Below are 20,945 nucleotides of genomic sequence, written 5' to 3'. Positions count from 1 at the left end.
CTGAGCACACTGGCAGACTGTACACATTCTTGTACTCAATGGTGTTATGACTGTGATAGAATCTGGTCTGTAAAACACTGAAGGCAATTATGAATGGACCAATGTTGAGTAGTATGGAAAGGTAGGAAGCCGCTGCTCCCAGGCTGCATACGCTGCAGTATGAAGCCTCTGCTTTCTGTATTGCATAAGTATCAGCAGCACATCACTTTCCTCTCTGACTCTTGTTTGCTCATCCCTAAGAGGGACACATACCAGAAATAAGCAGAAAACTGTTGCGAAAAATAAGCCAGCAAAAGATAAAAATCATCTAAGCGAGTGAAAATTATCACTGTGTGAGGCTCATGTGACTCTTTGGTGAAACTACAAGTATGTTGTTTATTGCATGCATTTGTGTATGCATATCCACATGTGTATGGGTGTACACATGCCTGGGTATGTGTGTGAGCATTCCTATGGAGGCCAAAGGGTAATGTCCGGTGTCTTCCTTGACTGCCCCCCACTTTGCTTACTGAAGGATCCCTTGCTGAACTTGGAGCTTGCCAATTGGCTACTCTAGCTAGCCCACTAGTCCTAGGGATCCCTTGTCTCTGCCCCCCTGAGACTGAGATTACAGGCCGGCCATCTGCCTGGCTTATTTAAGTAAACTCAGAACTCAGACTTGTACAACAAGCTCTTTATCTACTGAGTCATCTCTGAAGCCCACTGCAGCCTCTCTCTCTCTCTAGATAAAGTAAGTGTGCAAATGCATACATCTATATACGACTTCAGCAGTGCCCAGATCTAGGCTCGACTCCCAAGATAGACGTTTAAGTATTAAGGAGAGCCAAGTTCCTGAGCTAAGCACATTATCAAAATGGGGAGATGGAATTTGCCTCTAAGTTTTCTGGCAGATGTAGGGGAGGGAGGAGAAAGTGGATGCCATTCCCTAGTTTGTGCTTTTGACAAGAGAATGCAGAGACAAGATGTTTCCTGGAACCAGACTCAAGGGTGCTTTTTTCCCCCCTCTAAGAAGTGGATAGACCATAAGCCTGGCATGGGGTTTCAGTGCTTTGGTTTGCTCAAGGTCACTCATGTTTGCAGATGTAATGTTAATAAAGTTTCCTTAAATTAGGAAAGTAAGTAAACAGAGGGGATGGGAGAGGTGACAGAGACAGTAGAACACGAGGACACTGGGTTCTCCTTTTACTGAACTCCTTAGTCATCTCCCTTTCCTGCTAGAAGGCAATGTGGTTATGCAAAGATTCCTTATTTATATTTTCACTGATGCAACTGTGGGTTTTGAATTACTGATAGTCTGTGCATAAAGACTAAAACAATAAAAGCACAATTAGAATACATTGTACGCAGCCAACTCAAGCTTTATTTTGCCCCAGCTCTGTATGTATGATAAATCACTAACCATGAACGCTCTTTAGGGAGGGTGGTTTTGGGTCTCATCTCTCCACTAAGCAAAAATGGTGCTTCTGACTGGAATGTGAATTTCAATTTTGCAAGTGTACAGTTGAACTGAATAATCTTTGGCACAATGCAGTGCACAACTGAGCCACTAAATGGCTGATTTACTAAATTATTATTAGATGAGCCCTTGCTGTTCCAAATGAAAGTGCAGTCACTGACTTCCTCCATGGTGAGTTCAAATTGTTCTGTGTTTAAATATTCAGCATGAGGCTAATGTGAACTGATGAAATGAGACGATAAACATTCACTTTCGATACAAAGAGAGCGGCAGAGAGGCAGCACATCATGAGGCCCTTGGAGGTGAAAATGATTTACACTTTAGGATGTAGCTGACGACTTCCATTACTTTACGGTACTCTTAATTAGCCCAGCATTTGAAATGACTGATTCCTGTGTTCAAGTAGGAGCAGCTTCGTGGGGTCTGAGATTTCCTAATGGCAGTGAAGGAGCGGCTCCCATGAGGCTGTGCTGCTGCCTCAAGGGAGTCCAAACCTAGAGTGACACCAAGGTTGGCTGGCTCGCCAGCACCAGCAGAGCCATGTATCTCAGCAACTATAGTGACTGACATTCGGCGTGTGCTTTAGATTCATCCAAAGGGTCTATGACCCATGTGCCCTGCGATCCGCCCCTCTGCACGCTATGCCCGTGACTAGCCACATTTCAGTCCATAGCCCCGTGGACACCCAGCCACAATCTCAGCGGCTTCCTTACTGACACCTGCTGGAATCAACTACCACCTTCACGTCTTTGGGCAAACGGAAGCCCTCCTGTCTCCTGTCCCTTTTGAGGCCAGTTGTAGGCCAGCACTTAAAATATTGTGATCACTTACAGTAGATTAGAATTTTTTATTGGCGCCATGTTGCCATAACAACACGAAGACAGCAGATGACTTAAGCTAGGCTTGCAAAGCACAAGGCTGCTCATCTGGCAGTTAAAATGAATACAGTTCATTTCACAAGTTTCCCATATGGACTCTTAGTGTATGGTAATGAGGAGACCATATGGTGAGAGAAAATGCTCTGAGAACAATTGGGATCCAATGGCTGAGTGAGAAGTTAGGAGAGACAGCCGAGTGAGAGATCGTGGTGTGCTCTTGGGGGTTCGAGGTTTGGCTAGGGTTTGGGGGGGATGACTGTTTCCCATAGGGGTTTTGAGTTTCTTAATCCATTCCTTAATATGTCGGCTGTGGGAAATGACAAACATCTTGCAAATTTTGCAATATCATCCATCACAGACTGTCAGCAGTGTTTGCAGATTTGACTTGCAAGATCCTTTAAATGTGTTGTTCTTAAAAGGCAACAGTACCAAGTTTTTAGACAAAGTGCAGGAGAATTTAAGCACTTCTGACAAGCTGAGACATTAGCAGTAATGATTTTAAAAACACTCGCATCTTTTGCCTGCATGTTTAGCTGTAAATAATGCTAGGATGTATAAAAGCTTTAAAGTAAAAATGTAATAAATACTTTTTATTATGTTTCATAAGGGATGAAAAATGCTCGCAGCCATGTCTATGGCTGTCTATCCATGCAAACGTATGGAGATGGATGACTCCTTTTCCCCTCACTACCGACCAGATCGAGAACCTGGGAAGACGACTAGAAAAGGACTGTACAGTCAATCCTGCACCATCCATGCTTCATAAAAGATGAATATAAATGCATTAGTTAGACACGGTGAGCTAAATTAGAAGGTCAGGCAGGGCTGGGAGGGCTGAAAAATCACACAACCAATGAGTGTAATTACTCTTTCTTAAGTCTATTAAGTGGTGTTGTTCTATCGAGGCTCTGGGGTATAGGCCACGAAGAACAAGATAAAGTAATGTGTATTTATGACTCCCACTGGGTCAATTTGCCAGATATTTTCAGCTCCATAAAGCAAAATACACAAATGTGGCCTTTGTTGTTTTTCCCAAACTGCTTGATTTTTCTCTAAAAAGGAGTCTAGATCTCAAAAACAAACTGTGTTTGCTTGGTAGAGATTTCCAAACCAGCCCCTTTTGATAGAGGAAAGAGGAAAAGCTACTGAGAATCTGAGGGGCATGGACAGAAGATATTGCTGAGGAAGAGGAGGCAGAAAGTAATTGCCTTCAGGCAGAAGTATTTGAGTGACCAAATCTGAAGAACAGTGGAAATTTAGCATAGTAGACACAGGGAGGGTTTTGAACTCATGGACCTGAGTTCAAGTTTGAGCTTTCCCACTTTCTAGCTCTGATATCATAAGCAAGTCAGCAGACAGACCTCCCTGTGGGGGGACTCAGCCTAAACTCCTCGTCTGTGGAATGTGAGATGTGTGTCATGCAGAGATTAGTGTCTCCACTTAATGGAGTCTCCGCAAGCTACCTGGAACTTTTCTTTGTATGCTTCGCCTCCTTAGTTCCTAAGAGCACTGAGAAACAGCTGCTTCACAGAGGAGGAACCTGAGGCTTCAGACACGAAGTCCTTGTGTGCACCAAGACCTTGGTCTGCTTTCCAAACTCCTTGTGTGCCTGGCTTGCGCACTGGCCCGCTTGGCCGCTCTGCTCTGCAGCAGACGCCGCCGTCAAGCAGCGCTAGACATGGAATAGGCGTGAAACAAACGCAATTCTGGCTTCCCAAAATTTTGCAGCCAGCATGTGGAATGCCAGCTAGGCTCAAGGCCTGCTTGCTGGGCCTGTGGGCGGAAGTTCACAGGCTGCTTATGAAGACAAGAAGAATTCTACAAAGGAATGGAGACACTGCCTTTGGCCTTCAAAGCTGAGAGCGCTCCTTGCTTAAAGTTTCTCCCTGGAACCATCAAAGCAATTAGCATCTCAGCTTCTGATTGGCCACAGTCCTCATCCCTCTCACTTCTCCTTGGTAAGATGTCAACCTGGACCCCAAAGTCACCTTTCTCCTGCAGGACCCAGAGAAGAAAGTTCCTTCATCAGTGAGACAGGATGGAATGCTATGCTTTAAAGACTTTAGCCTGCTAGTCTCTGTGCATATGACAGAAATGAAACTCCTAAACATGGCGGGTTAGCATAATTATAGTGTCTCTCAGAGATGAAATAATTTACAAAGAGTCTGCTTGCTCCTCTTTCCCTGTTTGGTAAATGGGGATGATAAAGAGAAAATGTCTGTTTTTCCAACTTCTTTCACAAGAGGGGATCCAGTAAAACAAAGCAAGTCCAAGTTCTTTGAAAAAGTGCAAGCCTATATACAAAGGCATATTATTATGGAAAGCTGTCTGCATGGTCTTTGGAGCAAGTTTCATTTGACAGAATATGTGGGAGGTTGTATGAATCTAGCTTTGTCTATTCACAAACACATGGGTTTAATAAAGTGGAGTTTGTTTTTTAAGGTGTGTGGTCCACAGTTCACCGAAACACTCATGTTTGACAAACACTGACCATGAGTCTGAGAAAGGCGGAGCCCCTTGCTACGGCCCTAACAATGGATAGTAGGGGTATAAATCTCTCTCAAGTCCACAGGAATACCTTGTGCTGGCTCCATCCGCCACTTCCTGACCCTGCCCTTGAACTCTTGCTCCACCTTAACATGCAGAGCCAAGAGGACAGCCACTCTGCTCTGAGTCACAGGGGGAGCTTCCTGGGGTGGGCCCCTCTGGCCACAGTCTTTGCACAGTTGGAGTGGTTGGAAGCAAGCAGCAGTGTTTCCTTAACACACATATCCATTGTGTCCTTGGTTGCTCCTCCCAAATCCAGGAAGAAAGGACTGAGTGGTTTACCCAAAGGCCCCCAGGGACAAAGTGTCATGTGCCTGGGCTAATTATCCAACATTTTAAAATCTAAGGTGCAATTGTAAAAATGTTTTTAAGTCTAAGTAAACAAAACTCACCCTATATTCTGATTTCTCTATCCTTATGAAAAAATAGAAAAAAAAATAAAAATACTGCCTGGCTTCTTCAGACCTCGACTATTTAACCAGACTTGGCTCCTATTTAACTCCTTATATGATTCTATTATCCCCATTTTGTAGATGAAGAAACTGAGGCACAGGGGATAAAATCATATATTCAGTTGTTCAGAGGACGGGGCTTTTCTGCTCCTGCATTTATTCAAATAACCAAGGTTACCTTCTGTCAGGTGCTAAGTAAGTGCCCAGAGTAACAACCTAGAAAGCAGAAAATGTCACTACTCCCATTTGACAGATAGGAAAACTGAGCCAAGGAAAGGGAAGGAAGGCTTTTGACACAGGTCACCTGGCTAACAAGTGACAGAGTTCTACTTGGCCAGGTCTGAACTTCCAGGAAACCCCAGGGGTGAAATGCTGACCTAAAATCTGGAGAAGAGTAAAGCCACTGACTTAATGGGAATGGCAGAAAAAATTGTCATTGTACCTGAATCTCGGTTCTACCACACTAATGCTCTTTATGTGGGCACACGTCATGTCTGCCATTGTTTATAAGTTACCAGTGGACACACATCATATCTATCATTGTTTATAAGTTACCAGTGGGTATACATCATGTCTACCATTGTTTATAAATTATCACTGGGCACATATCATATCTACAATTGTTTATATGTTACTAGTGGGCACACATCATGTCTACTATTGTTTATAAGTTATCAGTGGGCACACATCCTGTCTACCATTGTTTATAAGTTTTCACTGGGCACACATCATATCTACCATTGTTTATAAGTTACCAGTGGGCACATATCGTGTCTACCATTGTTTATAAGTTACCAGTGGGCACACATCATGTCTATCATTGTTTATAAGTTACCAGTCGGCACACATTATGCCTATCATTGTTTATAACTTATCAGAGTGTTTCACAGGAAATCAGCAAATGCTATATTCCTGCTGGACAGAGGGACCTAAAATTCAGCCTTTCCACAGAACACCTCTGCCCTGAAAGACACAGCTGCCCATTGTTGCAATAGACTGTTTTACAGTTCACCAAGAACAAAACAGGTTGGAGGAAACAAGGTAGGCCCCTTTTAAAGACAGAGATGTAAACACAATGACACATCATATTATTTCTTCCCCAGATAAAGTGCTTTTCAGAACTGTCTATCAGTATGAACAGCACTTCAATAGAAGTAGGGCTGTTCTGAGAAACTGGAAGCTGTGTTCTTCCCCTGAGGTCAAAGTAGAAGACAGGTATGCCTGTCACAAACCATCCTCTCTTCAGTGGGTACCACACCCACTCACCTTGTTCCCCATATCCATGCATAGGCCTGGGACACAACAGCATGATAGATGGGACTTTCTCTGACAGGAGAATCTGCCTACAAGTACAGCCCCGTACAGGGGGAATTTGACCATGTACCTGTCCCTTGAAGAGGTCCTTGGCTAAGAAGGATGATGCCTTTGTTTTTTTAAATCCTTTCATGGGATATACAGATCTAGACACCACACATCTGTAGACTGCAGTGAGGAGAGGACCTCTCATCCAGTCATTTAAGGTGATGGTATTAAACCATGTCATAAATAAAACAGGGTTTTGCTGTCAATTAACCCTGACAGCTAGCTGGACTCTGTGCTCTGAACCTCTTTAATTGTTGTCTCTACTGAGGCCGCACAGAACCTTGCTGGAAATTTTACTTGGTGAACCTCCTATTTTCAGACATGATCAATGATATCTGATTCTCCATCCCATGCAAACACCTGGTCTCTCACAGGAGGTAAACAGAAGTCACACCAAGGGTCAATCTCCAATTTCTGCATTGACAGCAACATATTATTGTTATCTTGATTTTTTTTTTCATTTTATTTCTCACACCTTTGGGTTTCATTTTTCAAATAAGAAAGATGCCTTATCAAGAAAAGATGTCTTATTTGACCAATCTCAGTATCTAGGTCTATTTTCTTTCTAGCTCTTTTTACCAGATCTACCAATACATTTCCCGTTGAACTCTTTCTACCCTCACCAGAGGTAAGTACAGCTCGTTGAGAAGGTAAAATCTGGCACTTCTTTTCTTCTTGAGAATCAATATGACATATTGAGTGATTAGCCCAAACTCTAGAGCTGGGCTGGGTAGATTTAAATCTCAGCAATGTACATGCTGTGCAACTTAGGACAAATTGTTGACCTCTCTCTGCTTCATTCTTTTCTTTCCTAAAATACGGGTGGAAACAGTACCGACATTAAAGGGTTATTAAAACTGCAAAGTGGCATGATATATACTGAAATAGGCACAGCATTGCCCAGTCCAAAGCGCTTGCTACTTTTATCATGGCACTCAATGCACCCACATGAGTTGGTTATCTATGAACTATTTTTTGTTTTGACCAAAAGGGTATTTTGCCATTCTCAACTCTAATTTTCTAGAAACCATGTTCCAAAGAGGGGGGATTCTGACCTTCGGCAAGCGCTCCGGGTCACCAGGATGCCGGGGAATGACCTTCTGTAACCTCTGGAAACCATAGTCGATGGTGGGTTCATTGAGCGCTGTAAGGAAGAAGTCACAGGATTTGAACTTTTTAGGAAATTCAGCATTGTTTGCAGCACAGGTGGTATAGAAATAACTTTTAGCATTTAATTGATACTCTTTAGTCCTCCATGCAGGTTGTCTCGATGGTGGGCATTTCCACCATCTATTGTATTTACTATGGAAGGGACTGACTTATGAAGAAACATTGGTAGCAAGTGGGTCTCAGAACACAGTTCCTCAGGCCAAATCTTACATCCTTAACATGACCCTAAATAAAAAGTAAAATGGAATTGCTCCAAGGGTTTAGAATTCACCTCATTGCAGAAAGCTGGGTAAAAAGTCAAGGGCTTGTCTCAAGGTATCTATACATTTTAAATACACATAGGTATCTGTTAAGTCTCCTATAGAGACTCAGTAGATCCAATATCTCAGACTTTCCATGCAGTGAAGATGGTCGTGGGCAGAGAGGAATGAGAGGCATGTCTATTAAATCCTTGAAAGAATCTGTAAAGAGATATGCATTGAGTGTGCTCTTGATTCTCAACCTTCCCATCTTGAATGACAGACCCACTCAGAGCACTGATATTATTTGAAAAAAAAAAAAAAAGACCAACCTCTGTGGAATACTAGCTTACACAGCTGAGTCTCTAAGAATGATTAATAAAAGACTCAGAGAGCCAAGTGCAATAACAACATTTGGAGACAATGGACCTCACTGTGTCCCGTTGGACACACTCTCTTAAACTAGACCAAATAGAAACTAGAATCTATGCTATCGTTTTCAGAATTCCTTCTGAGGATACAAACCATCTTGAGCCTATCTAGTCTGAGAAAGTAGGAAAGATGGCAAGACCCCCCTCTACAGGTAGTCCTAGTATCCTGAGCAATAAGTAGGCAGTAGGATTTTATTATTTTTTGTACAATTCCTTTTCTTTTCTTTCTTAGTTTAACTAAAGTATTTCACTGCATATTTTCTCCCTTACTGAATAAAAAGACAGTCTCTCTAGCCCTAACATTTTATCTATACATTAAAAAACAAGTTGCCACATGCTTTACTTAAAATGCATTTCCATTAACCTAAATTTTAAAAGTAAGATTCGTACTAACTTTAAAAAACTGTATTAAATTCAAATAGGTCTCAAGGCTAATGGAAGCAATTTGTATACCAACCCAAACTGACTGGCCCACTTTTCAAAATACAGGTATGATAATCTCTTGGTTTTAAAAGGACATTTAAATTGAAAGACTGTGAATTTAGAACATAATTATACCAATAGAACCCTTTAACTTGTCAACTTGTAAATCTAAAAGGCTATCAATCATTGCTAAAGAGGAAATAAACCTTGAAATTCCTTGATTGACAGTGCTTACTTTTTATGTAAGAAAAAAGGGGGGGTTGGGCTGAATAAAGTGGCCAGAAATCCATTTACAAAAGTACATTGTTTTACATAGGTTAGTAAAAAGCCAGTAACTATTTCTCCCGAAGACACATAAATCAGAGGAGGTACTTTTACTTCACTTGGATGTTTTAAGTCAGAATGAACTTCAAGTAACTTTATTTAAAAGATTTTTTTTTCCCTTCCCAAACTACAGTGTCCATTGAGGTCATTAATAGAGCTGCATTTTCATGTTGGATAATGTGATCATTTTTGCAGATATGAGATTTAGGCAACTCTCCCCTCCCCCATACCTCCACACAGAAAACTTCCAATCTGTTTCTTGTGGAAATTAGTGAAAATTACACCCAGGTATAGTGAGTCTCTCTGTTCTAGTAATATGAGTTAAGGCACAACATTTATTATTCCTTCTATTTTATGAATTCTTTCTAAGCCCTTGAGAAGAATTCTTTCTTCAGATTGACTTGCAGAGAAAACGCCATGGAGCTCTTTATGCATAGTAGGTGTTACTCATAGAGTCCGTGGTATTTAATCATAAATGCATCAGAGAGACAGGCGTGAACACTGGGAGTTAAGTTATATATCATATCTACCCCCACCCATAAGACTAATTGCCAGCAAAATGTTTAACCACAAAAAGTAGCTTTAGACAATTAAGAGTATCACGTCAGTCCCTGAAAACAAAATTTGGCATCCTACAAGTTTTACCTTTCCAGTCTAAGCCACCAATAACACGAGAGGTGTGAATCCACCCATTTCATCATTTGCATAATGAGTTCCCAGTGTGTCTAGAAACCTATGCTGCCCATTGAAAAGCTTTTCTACTGGAGGGGAAAGGATGTGATCTTTAGGCTATAAGGCCAACTCACTGCAGAATGAGTGACACTTAATATCAGCAATTAAAAGAATCAATTCAAATATCATATGGAAGAGAGCTGAGAAGAAGTCATTCTGTTGCCATAAAGACTAATTGAATTAGACATATTAAACTCATTACTCAGACAAAAATAAGCATCTACGCTATGGACACACACCATGACAGAGGAGATATTTCAAATAGGAGCCATGGTGAAGGCCTCTTATTTGTTTCTAGTACCTTTAGGATTTGCTCCTTGCTAGCATTTTCAAGTATGTTGACTTACACTCAGTATTTTAGTATTGAATATTACAATGGAATGGTCCAACACTAGAGACACTGTTAATATTAAGGCTGTGCAAGACAAAGCTTGCTATCCCAAACTCAAGGGAGCCTGTTGACTTCTCTGAGTAGGGAAAAAAATCATGTGTGAGAGGGATCATCTAATAAGGATTGGTGGTTTTGTTAGTTCTTAAAACATACACAACTCTTCCCACAGAAAAGAGATTAAATATCTGGGAAGAGAAGATGGAACTGGATTCAATAGAGAGAAGCAGAAAAGTGGCAGAGTAGTATATAGAACTGAATAGGATCCCAGTCTCAGAATCAATGCAATATGACAAACACTAATTTACTGACATTTCTAGTGTTAGCTTATAAAGACCATAGGGCTATGTGTGTAATATGGTGACTTTTCAAGATTCATATTTTTTATGTGTGTTTAGTGCCCAAGGAGTCCAGAAGACGGCATTGGATCTCCTGGTACTTTAGTTATAGGTGTTTGTGAGGCACCATGTGGGTGCTGGAAACCAAATCTGGCTCCTCTGTAAGAGCATCAAGTGCTCTTAGCCACTGAGCAGTGTCTCCAACCACTAATGTGATTTTTTAATGAATGAATAAATGAATGAATGAATCAATCTATCTATCTACCTATGTGCATAATAAACAACAGTGTCTGTACATAGACTGATTAATAATAGTTGTTTCTAAAACTTATGGTTCCTATGGTGATTTTCTTCCCCTTCTTTGTGACCGGCACATTTTCTGTTTTCAATCCCCCCACCCCCCACGCAGTAAGCATATATTACTTTTATAATCAGAGAAAAAAGTTAAAAGCAAGAGATTGTTGCCGAGATGGAATCTGACCTGCTTGTATAAAGTAATGACATAAGAAACTGTGCCTTAAAAGGGGTCTGTGTACCCTTTAATAACTTTGCATAGGTTATTACAAACCATAAGAAAAATAAGTAGTGTACTTTTGCCCAGTTGTATAAATATGTGACTATACATAAACTCTCAGAAAATCAACAGAGAGGGTAATGGGGGAGAATCATAAAGAAGGTATATTTATTTCATCAGCAGGGGTAGTGGTACCTTAGGGACATGCATCTACCCTGCAAGAATGTAATATAAAGTTAATTCTTCAACAAAGTGACCTCATTGTACTCAAGCGCAGGGCTCAGGGGCAGCAGCAGCAGAAATAGGACTAATCAATTTTTTCCCCCTCAAACTTGGGACAATTCCGAGAATCTGGTAGAGGAAGAAAATAACAAAGCAGCTTAATTGAGCGTAATTAACCACATAAAGAGGCAGGAGCAGCATAAGTTGAAAGAAGGGAAACAGGATGAGGCTGTGATCGGCAGGAGGCATGGGCTGACAAAAGCCACTCCTTGGGCTCTGCTTCCAAGCCAAGCACCTCATCTTCACTCTGAAAAGGATTCTAGATGCTTTCACCCCCAAATCAGGTAAGGGTGATAACAAAGAAGGCTCACAGGCTTAGGGGAAACGTCCTTTGTCCCCAAAAGAAATGGCTCAATCTTAAACCCTCTGAATAAAATGGGACCAGTGTATGCATTTTTTTCTTTTAGACAAGGTTTCTCTGCATAGCTTTGGTTGTCCTGGAACTAGCTCAGTAGACCAGGTTGGCCTTGAACTCAGACATTCGCTGGCTTCTGCCTTTCGAGTGCTAGGACTAAAGGTGTGTGCCACCACTTAGTGTATGCACTTTTTTAAAATGCTAAAAGATAGAGGTTTCAGTCATCATTTATTTGTAGAGATGACCACACCCATATGTAGGATTAGCTGTTTTGTGTCACAACAGCTTAAGCTTTTAAAAATAAACTTCGTACAAAAAGGGTTAAAAGGACAGATGAAAACTCTTTGACTGTAGAGTGAGCCAAGCTTGATCTTTCTTAGTTAAGTGTCCCCTCTTATTCCAAAGTCCACTGCTGGCTGCCTCATAGTAACCACTTTGAACAACTTCTCATGAAGGGTGACATAGAGGGGACCAGCTAGTGGAGAACCATTATTGAATTGAGGCATCTTCCACTGACCCCTTCTAACTTGTTTTTGAGGAGTCATGCATTTCTGGGCTACAGGTGTCATTATGGAGCTGTGTGCAGCATGTTAAGGAAAATCCGTAACTTTCTTGCAAACACTACAAGGCAAGGTCAAGTGCTCTAATCAGGCTGTCCAGGTTACAGGGCTATTGTGATGCCCAGGTTCAGGAGATCCTTGCATCCACAGCTGTGATATGGCACTGGGAATGGACACTGCAAGGAGAGCACACTCTATAGCCAAGGTTCTCATGTCATCTGCAGCAAAGCTATTTCTTTTGAAAAAGAAAAAAAAAAACATTAATTAAACAGTTAAAAATATCAAGCCATTTCATCTGGCTGTGTCGAGGCCGCTTACAAATAGCTTTAGATTCCTTCTCGGACTCATCAGCTCAAACTCCTCTAAAGGGAGCTGGTAACTTTCCGTTCCCAACTTCTTTATGAGGGCTTTCTCCTAGTGGGCATCACTGCAGGTGCCACCCCCCCACAGCCAAGCTCCCATTATACAAACCTATTGCTGCAGTGTCCAGAGGCTTCTGCAGCATGAAACGCCATGGGCAAAGAAAATGTAGGCATCACAACCAGATTTTATACAATAATTCTAATCACAAAATGAGCAAATTCTGATGAAAACGTCTAGTAATGAGTCAAATGTATTTGGGTATTTGCAGTCTTTTTATTTTTTTATTTTATTTTTTAAGGAAATCCACTTCACAAATAAACTAAGTCAAGAATTCTCTTCCAGAATATTCACAGGTTAAAGTTTTAAAAGGTATTGATTTTTTCTCTTTACTCTTTTTGGGTTCCTTTTTAAAGAAATGACTCTTTCTCTGTCATCTTTTAGCCTCTGGAGCATTAGTCCCTGGAGACAGTGGAGCTGGAGCTGGAGAACTGTGTCCCCACACACCCAGAGAAGGTGCTGGGTGCCACTCAGACCAAAGCTCACAGAGTGAGTGGCTTTTATAGCTCAGCAGCTCACAAAGGTGCTTTAATATATTTCTGGGGTTTTAATTTCCTTTTTTTAATGGCTGTGTGACATGATGTCATCTTGACTGGAAATAAAGAGACATGCAGATATGAGAAAGGTAATATTTATATTCTATTGCCATTTAATGTCCAAACAAATATGTAGACTCCACGCCAAGTAATAAATAAAAGCTCATAGCAGAGGCAATGATAAAACTAGCACCCGGGTTTCCCAGCTTCCCTAGTGACTACTCTATATTTGAACTAAAGGAGTAAAACAGCCGAGCATTTCCCTTCCAGGCAGATCCATTCTGGCAGGAGAGTTATTACCTATATGTTAGGCAGAGCCTTTATGTTCCATAATGGCCCTATTTTTCCCTCAGTCACTAAATTAACAACCAGAGGTAAACAATAAAACAGCAAGTTATCTTCACAAAGCTATCTTTAAGAGTGACTCTAAAATATACTAATGGAAAAAAAAAATCAACCAGAAACCCCAAACAAGAGCCACAAACAGTGTAAACGAAGAAACTGGTTGTATTTCCAGCTCTCTGAGTGTTTCATTACCTGCCTAGATGGTGGGGGAATAAGTACCATGCCAGGTCAGTTCATCCGTGGACCAGATACACCCCCCGAGATGCCTGAAAGCAAACCTCTTGCAAGTTAGCCCTTCTTTTTAGTAAGAAAGGCTTTTTTTCACAGCCTGATGGCCCTGCCCTGGCATCCAGCAAGGCTCAGAGGAGCTTCCAAGGCCGGCTCACTGGACCACGGAAGGCTTCGATTTCAACCAGAAAGGTGTCGAGATGGAATCAATACAGGAAGAATTAATCAATGGGGGGGGGGTGGTGGTGAGTGGAAGTGTGCAAAGGAAATCCTCCAAACTACCTTTGAACATACTCTGATTTATTTGTAGTATTTGAACCTCTTTTGTAATAACAACTTGGAGATGGAAAAATCAAGCAACAGAACTGAGTAATCAGAGGTGTGGGGTGACTGGTGTGGGCCAGCCATTTTTATATGGAGTGGAACCAAGAGGACCGTCACGTGATGCAAACACAGAGGAAACAGAGCCAGAAACCCAAGAAACTGGGAGAGCTGGAGATGACAAACCCCTAAGAGCCTGAGATGCAAGGCACTTGTGTGTGTTTGGAAATTAATAACTCTCCAGGATGCAGAAGCATCAGGAGGAGGAAGAAAGGGGGGAAGGGGACTCGCTTTGGTTTTTCCAGATGAAATAGCTTTACTGCATTTCTAAATCTAGAAGCAATACATTCCTATTCTAGAAAACTTCTTAAACCACACCAGGAGGGAGAGCTTCATGACAACCGCATCCAAAAGAAGCACTCTTCCTATCTTAGGGCTCTATATGTTTTCAGATACCATCTCAATGCTGTCTTGTATGAATACAGATTAAATGCATTTTACACCAACCTCATTCTTTTTGATGGTTGTAGCATATAATATTATATATAATATTGATTTGCATATCAAGTGTCCTATTAACAAGAATGTAGAGGCACCCCACCCAATGTTCATTGACTTAAGAAAAGCTATAATGAACATTTGGAATAAATTCCTAGGTAAAAGGATATGGGCCTCTCATATCCTTGTGTGCACATATTTCCTGACGAACCTGCAATATATTTATACCAATTTATACTTCAGCGGGTGACTTCTAAAGGCATCTGCAAAAGTGGATGAGTTTTTTAAGATTTCCCATCCTAAACTCAATTTTTCTCTAAGCTACAAGGGCCCCTGAAGACTTTCCAAAGATGTTAATGATTACAAATGTCCTGTACGGCGGTGTCATCTCAGATACTGCCTAAAGTCATATGAGAAGGCCCTTTCCCCAGGAGGATCAAAGTGCTTTCCATCAAATATGATCTCATGAACCACTATAATATCCCCTTGACATAAATGTTAAAAGTGAGTACCCTCGTTCAAACATGGGAAACTGAGGCATTTAGTTGCATGTTAGTACAGGACACTTTGTTAGGTTTTGTTGTTGTGCAGAACTTTGCTTGGTATTCTGAGATGTCCAGTGCTGATGAACCTACCTATAGCGTATGGAAAAGTCTTACTTACTCCCCAATCAACCTCCTTGCACTTCATCCCTCCCTTGGGTACCAGAAAGCTTTATGCCCAGAATGCCAACTTCGTCCAGATGAACAAGTCCTGTCTTAGTCTGATTTCTTTCAGTTTATTCCATCAGCAAACACCCTCATGGCTTAAACTCACCTCCACGTTCATCAGGAAACCTGTTCTCTGCATTACCAAATACCCCACCTTCCGTTCTGATGCTGTAATAAAACACCCCACAGAGAAAGCAGCATCAGGGAAGGAAGGGTTTATTCAGTCCACAGTTCCAGGTCACAGTCCATCACTGGGGGGAAATCAAGGCAGGCATTCAAAACATCACATTCACAGTCGGAAACAGAGGGAGAGAAAAAAAAATGGATTCCCTGTTCACTTGCTTGCTTGCTCTCAGCTAGCTTCCCTCACAGTTCTGGGCCCAGCCCAGGCCAACATTCAGGGTAGGTCTGCCATCCCACCTCAATTAAGCAATCAAGACAATCTGCCACAAGTTAACCTGAACTAGACAATCCCTCTATTGAGACTGCCTTCCCAGGTAACTGCAGGTTGTATCAAGTTGACAATTAAACTGACCAACACACCCAGTTTTCCTTATAGATACAGCTTGTAAATACCTTCAAAAGCTGTTTAAGAGAAAGAGGTACATAATTAAGATATATATCTGTTATGGTATATTAGGCTGATCTATTTCATACCACAACCACTTAGAAGTTTCTAGAAGGTCCTTGGTGAGAAGCATGTCCTTACATGCAGACCTCCTCCTCTCCCTGGAGGGTCAGACTCCATCTAGACCAGGAAGAAGGTGGAACCTATGAGAATTAAAGGAACCTGTACTATTCTCTACTTGTAACAAAGCTGAAGAGAGAAGTCGCCCTGCCATCTGTATGGTGGGCTGTGATCTGCTTGGCCTTCGAGGGGCCTTAATTTCGATTTCCAAATTTGATTCAAGTATAAAATTAAAATTAATTCCCTCCAGCAAACTGAAGCTAAATTGTCATATTTTTATGGATCTATATCTCTCTATATTTTTTTTACCTTTCAATCTTATCTTTTTATTTTGGATTAGAAAAAATCTGGATCATTTATGATTAAGTTTCAAAGACAGATTTGCTCCTTTAAGGGAAAAGAGAAGGCTGATTTTCACTGTGTAATGGATGGCGGTGTTTAAGGATTGAAGGCCAGCATACTCCGTCTTTCTTCCTTAAGGATAAATCCATAATTCTCTCCTGGCGGATCTTCTGATATATCAAGAGCAATATTACCTCTATAATTGTTCTTCAGATTTCTTCCCAGAGAGTTTTGACAATAACTGTTATCAAGAGTGTAAAATCACCCAGCCTGTCTGATAAACATGTTTTCTTCTGTCCCCACCCCAGCGAGTGCTGTGACACCGGACTTTTATCATCCTGCGTGTGTTCGGAATGCGCTTAGCTTAGGACGGCAATTGCCGGGAATAGGCAGGCGATAAACCGCATTGATTTAACACATCTTGTTTTCAATCATGCTTGGATTTTCTGAGCACGCGTTTTCCCTGTACTCAGGCTTGTAGCTTTTATCTGACGAGCTGATCCCTTTTCAAAGGAAAATGAAAAGGTCGCACAATAAGACACGGTTTACTGGAACTTGAACACGCACCAGGGAAAGTATTTTAGATAAATACTGTCAGACATAGTGGAGCTGAATTCCAACAGCACAATTGCTAAACAACAATACTTATTACTCTCCTAGAACAAGCCACCAGCAACGTGTGGCTCTCAGCGGGGGACAGCTCCAAGTCAGAGGCCAGACTTCAACTCCTTCCCAAGTAACCAAGCTCCGAGGTTGAGACAGAGTGCCTCTGTGCGAGTGTTGATATCACAATTTTCTGAGACAACTCACAAACCTGCCCCGCTGCTCATAGAGCCATTTCCTCAAAACCAGTAGCTGGATGGAGATGTTCCATCAGAGGCTGGCACACCATCAGAGTGGGGACAAAAGCAATCCCAGGAAATACGAGGTAAAAGAGACTCCAAATAGCATGGCCACGCCCCCGAGGAGGCAAGGGAGGGCTCATAACTGGGAAAAGAGAGATGATAAGTGGTGCTTGGGAACATTTAAGTAAAATTAAAGACAACTGGTAACATGGATGTCATAGAGAAAGCTACAGGGTCTGTGCAGAGGAGCCTAGAGGTTTCTACCCACCTCATCTCCAACTTGAACGTCAGAGAGAGGAAGTACACGAAGCGAGGCTGCTTCAGTGTCCGCTCAGTCTGGGTGATTGCTGTCCCCAAGAGTCATCATCCTGAAACAGCCACAGAGCTTCCTCTACCTGAACATTACTTTGAACACCTTCTTTTGGCCTTGATATCCGCCCAGTGTCTACAGGCAATGCTGGAACCCAGAGCTTCTCACGCCTCTCCATTCAAACACCGTGGGCATCTTAGGAATCCTTTCAAAGCTCCCCTTAGCCAAAAGAAATGACCATCCTGATCACTAAGCCCTTACATCTGACAGTTAAGATTTATGACCTAAACTTAAGTCCTTCAACACACCAATGAAAATCCACAAAGGTATTGAAAAAAAACACAATAAAGTTTCTAATAATTTGTGTTTGGTTTAGGTTTTCTGAAGCCAAATCTAAGTAGCCCAGACTAGCTTCAAACTTGACATCCTCCAGCCTCAGTTGCAATTGTGTACATATGTCAATGCACCCAGCTTGGTACATGCATTTGGCCACAGTAACTAGTGAAAACCCAACTCTTGCAAAGCTAAAGCAACCTCCCAAGGAACGCAGTGCAGTCTAGCATTGAATTCTCGGTGTCCTTGTACTAGTGACTTGCATGATATCCGATAGGTGTCTTGAACACCAAATTATCCTATAGCATCCCTGTGAGATCACAGGCACACTGTAGTATATAAGACTATGAAAATCATAGGTCCGTGCAGAATCACACAACTGTGTAAATGCTGAGGGGCTGCTAGGATCCAAAGCATTCACTGCATGTGACCCATATTCTTTTTCTTCTTGTTATTATTATTTTATTTTTATTAGCAGCAGCAGCTAACATAAATCCTAAGTATTTATAGTATGGCAAGCATTTTTATCGATTAATCTGGCTAACCTTCCCAACATCCTTGTAAGGAAGGCACCATAAATTGCTCCCATTCCGCAGAGAAGGAAACTGAGGTTTAGAGGATTCAGCTATCTTCAAGCCACAGAAATATGAATGAAAGGGCAGAGACTGAAGCCCAGGTAGCCTTCCCTTAGCATATTTGGTAGAGCAGCCAAGTTAGGACAAATGAGGGATTTCCAGAACTTTCTTCAATAATTCTGGCCTCTGGTGTCTTTCTAATAGTTTCTCACTCTTCATATACTCTCCCAGTTGCCATCTTTTCCAGTCTTTTTCTTTGCCTCTGCATGCCCCATGAAGCCCATGTCACCAGCCCTCATGTGAGTACTAGTTGACAAATAACACGGTCTTTCTCTTTGTCCTAAGCTTTCTGGAGTAAGACACAACTAGATTTGAGTTCAGATATCAGTACTGACTAGCTATGTGTCTTCTGGGAAAGATGTTCTTAGAGCCTTTCCTGTCTACAGTGTGCAAACAGGATATGCACTTTGTCCGATGTTTGACACATAATTCTCAATGGATGCGTCTTATGGCCATGAGTGAAATGCTTGTGATGGCCTAGAAATAAAGGATGGAGTGGGCGATATAGGGTTAAATGTATGTGTTTACATGCTCTTCAGTTGCAACCTACTCCAGAGATAGGAGAAACAGAAAGAAGGAACAAACCACTCTAAAATGTGGTAAATGTAACAACTTAAGGGGGCCATGTTCTAGGAGAGCCCTGGGTGGGATTTGCTTGTCCCTAAGGCTTAACCTTTCGCCCTCCATTACACTTTCCACACCACTGGTTCTCAAACACTTCCCTAAAACACAGTTCCATCTGGACTAAGACACAGCTGTTTCAAATCCCAGAGGCTGGAGAAGTGGCTGAGATGCCAAGAGAACTTACTGCTCTTGCAGAGGCTCTGGGTTCAGTTCTCAGCACCCAGATGTTGACTCATGCCCATCCTTAACTCCACTTGCAAGGGATCTACCACCTTTTCTGGCTTCACAGGCACGAAGCCTAGATGTGGCACACATATATATGTGTAGGTGAAACACAAAGACACAGAAAATAAAAACAAATGCATCTTTAGATGAATATAGGTTGTGGGAACCCACAATGGAAACATAAGCAGGAGTCAGCTCTCTTAGATGTGATCATTTCTAGACCTAGTATGCATGTTCTCTGGTGGTTTGATTAAATGAATGGAAGTGTAGGTTTGCACTGGGCTAGGTCCTGTGCAGAAGACAATGAAGAGAAAGAAAAGTACAGTGACATTCTGGTGTCTTGTGAATCCAAATGATTCTGGTGCAAGATACCGTAGCAAACCCTGGAGGAATGCCTAATCCAGGGAGGCTGATGGCAATCAGCTGCCCAGGAGTCTGTACAGACACAGACCAATGTACTGACAGTCCACTGCACATAACAACAATAACAACAACATAATAATAATAGCTGTCTACAGTGAAGAGGGAAAACTTAACAAAGAGACTATCTTTGAGCTGGATATGAGAGGATGAATAGGAGTTTTCCACTAAAAACAGGTGGGAAAGATGGTCTAGGAAAAAACGAGCAGCATGTACCAAAGGAAAGAAAAATAAGGGGGTGCATCCAGACTACAGTTTGTGGAAAGCGTAGCTTATGTGTCAATAGTGGAATGCTAAAGGTTAACCCTACAGCAGAACTTAACCCCATGGGTCTTCCCAGTTGGTAGGCAACAGGGGCTATTTAAATCCTCCTTGTGTAGGGGATGAGGATATGATCTCTCTTTCAAAAAGATAATCATGAGAGTCAAAGGCAGAGTGGATCTTAAAGAACTTTTGCAGTACTCTAAAGAGAAAATGAAACCCCAATAGTAAAGGCTTCTTGGAGAAGAGGAAGGTTGATTGTAGAAATATTTTAGAGTAGCACTGACACAACTTCAGTGGGTGTTCGATGAGAGGGTGTAGAAGGAATGTAGGACATGTAAAAACAAATGAATCTTTAAATCTATGTAAATTGTGGGAACCAACATGGGACCTGAATGGGCAGATAGCAGCATTGTTTGGCAAGATTTTAAAAGTTCAGGAAGAAAACTTTACATAAAAGGAAAGAGGCCTTGAGTCCAGTTTCAGAAGTGTTAAATTTGAGATAACAGTTGGACATCCAGTTAAAACATGTAGACAATTGGAAAGGAAACAGAATAATTCAGAAGACAAGATTAAGGATGGAGGTAATGCTGGGGGTGACATCAAGATATGGATGATAGTGACACATTTCTATGAAAAAAAAAAAGAGAGAGCCAAGGACCAAGAGCTTGGTGGGCAAAGCCAGCAGGTGGAGGCTGGGTAGAGAAAGATCCACAACCCAAACAGGGCAGAAGCAAGCCAAAACAGGTAGAG

General features: G+C 41.7%; 1 protein-coding gene across 2 annotated transcripts in view; it reads right to left on the bottom strand.

Annotated features, from left to right (window-relative positions):
* Positions 1 to 20,945, bottom strand: part of Ebf1 (EBF transcription factor 1) — a 389,967-nt gene that overhangs the window by 25,884 nt on the left and 343,138 nt on the right. For both annotated transcript variants that reach the window (XM_059270378.1, XM_059270379.1), the window contains exon 11: positions 7,751 to 7,839. In XM_059270378.1, coding sequence (XP_059126361.1) covers positions 7,751 to 7,839 — 89 coding nt within the window. The remainder of the gene's footprint in view (positions 1 to 7,750; positions 7,840 to 20,945) is intronic.

This window comes from Peromyscus eremicus, chromosome 8a (genome assembly GCF_949786415.1).
Source record: "Peromyscus eremicus chromosome 8a, PerEre_H2_v1, whole genome shotgun sequence".
Taxonomy (NCBI): domain Eukaryota; kingdom Metazoa; phylum Chordata; class Mammalia; order Rodentia; family Cricetidae; genus Peromyscus; species Peromyscus eremicus.
This window is presented reverse-complemented; position numbering and strand designations above follow the sequence as displayed.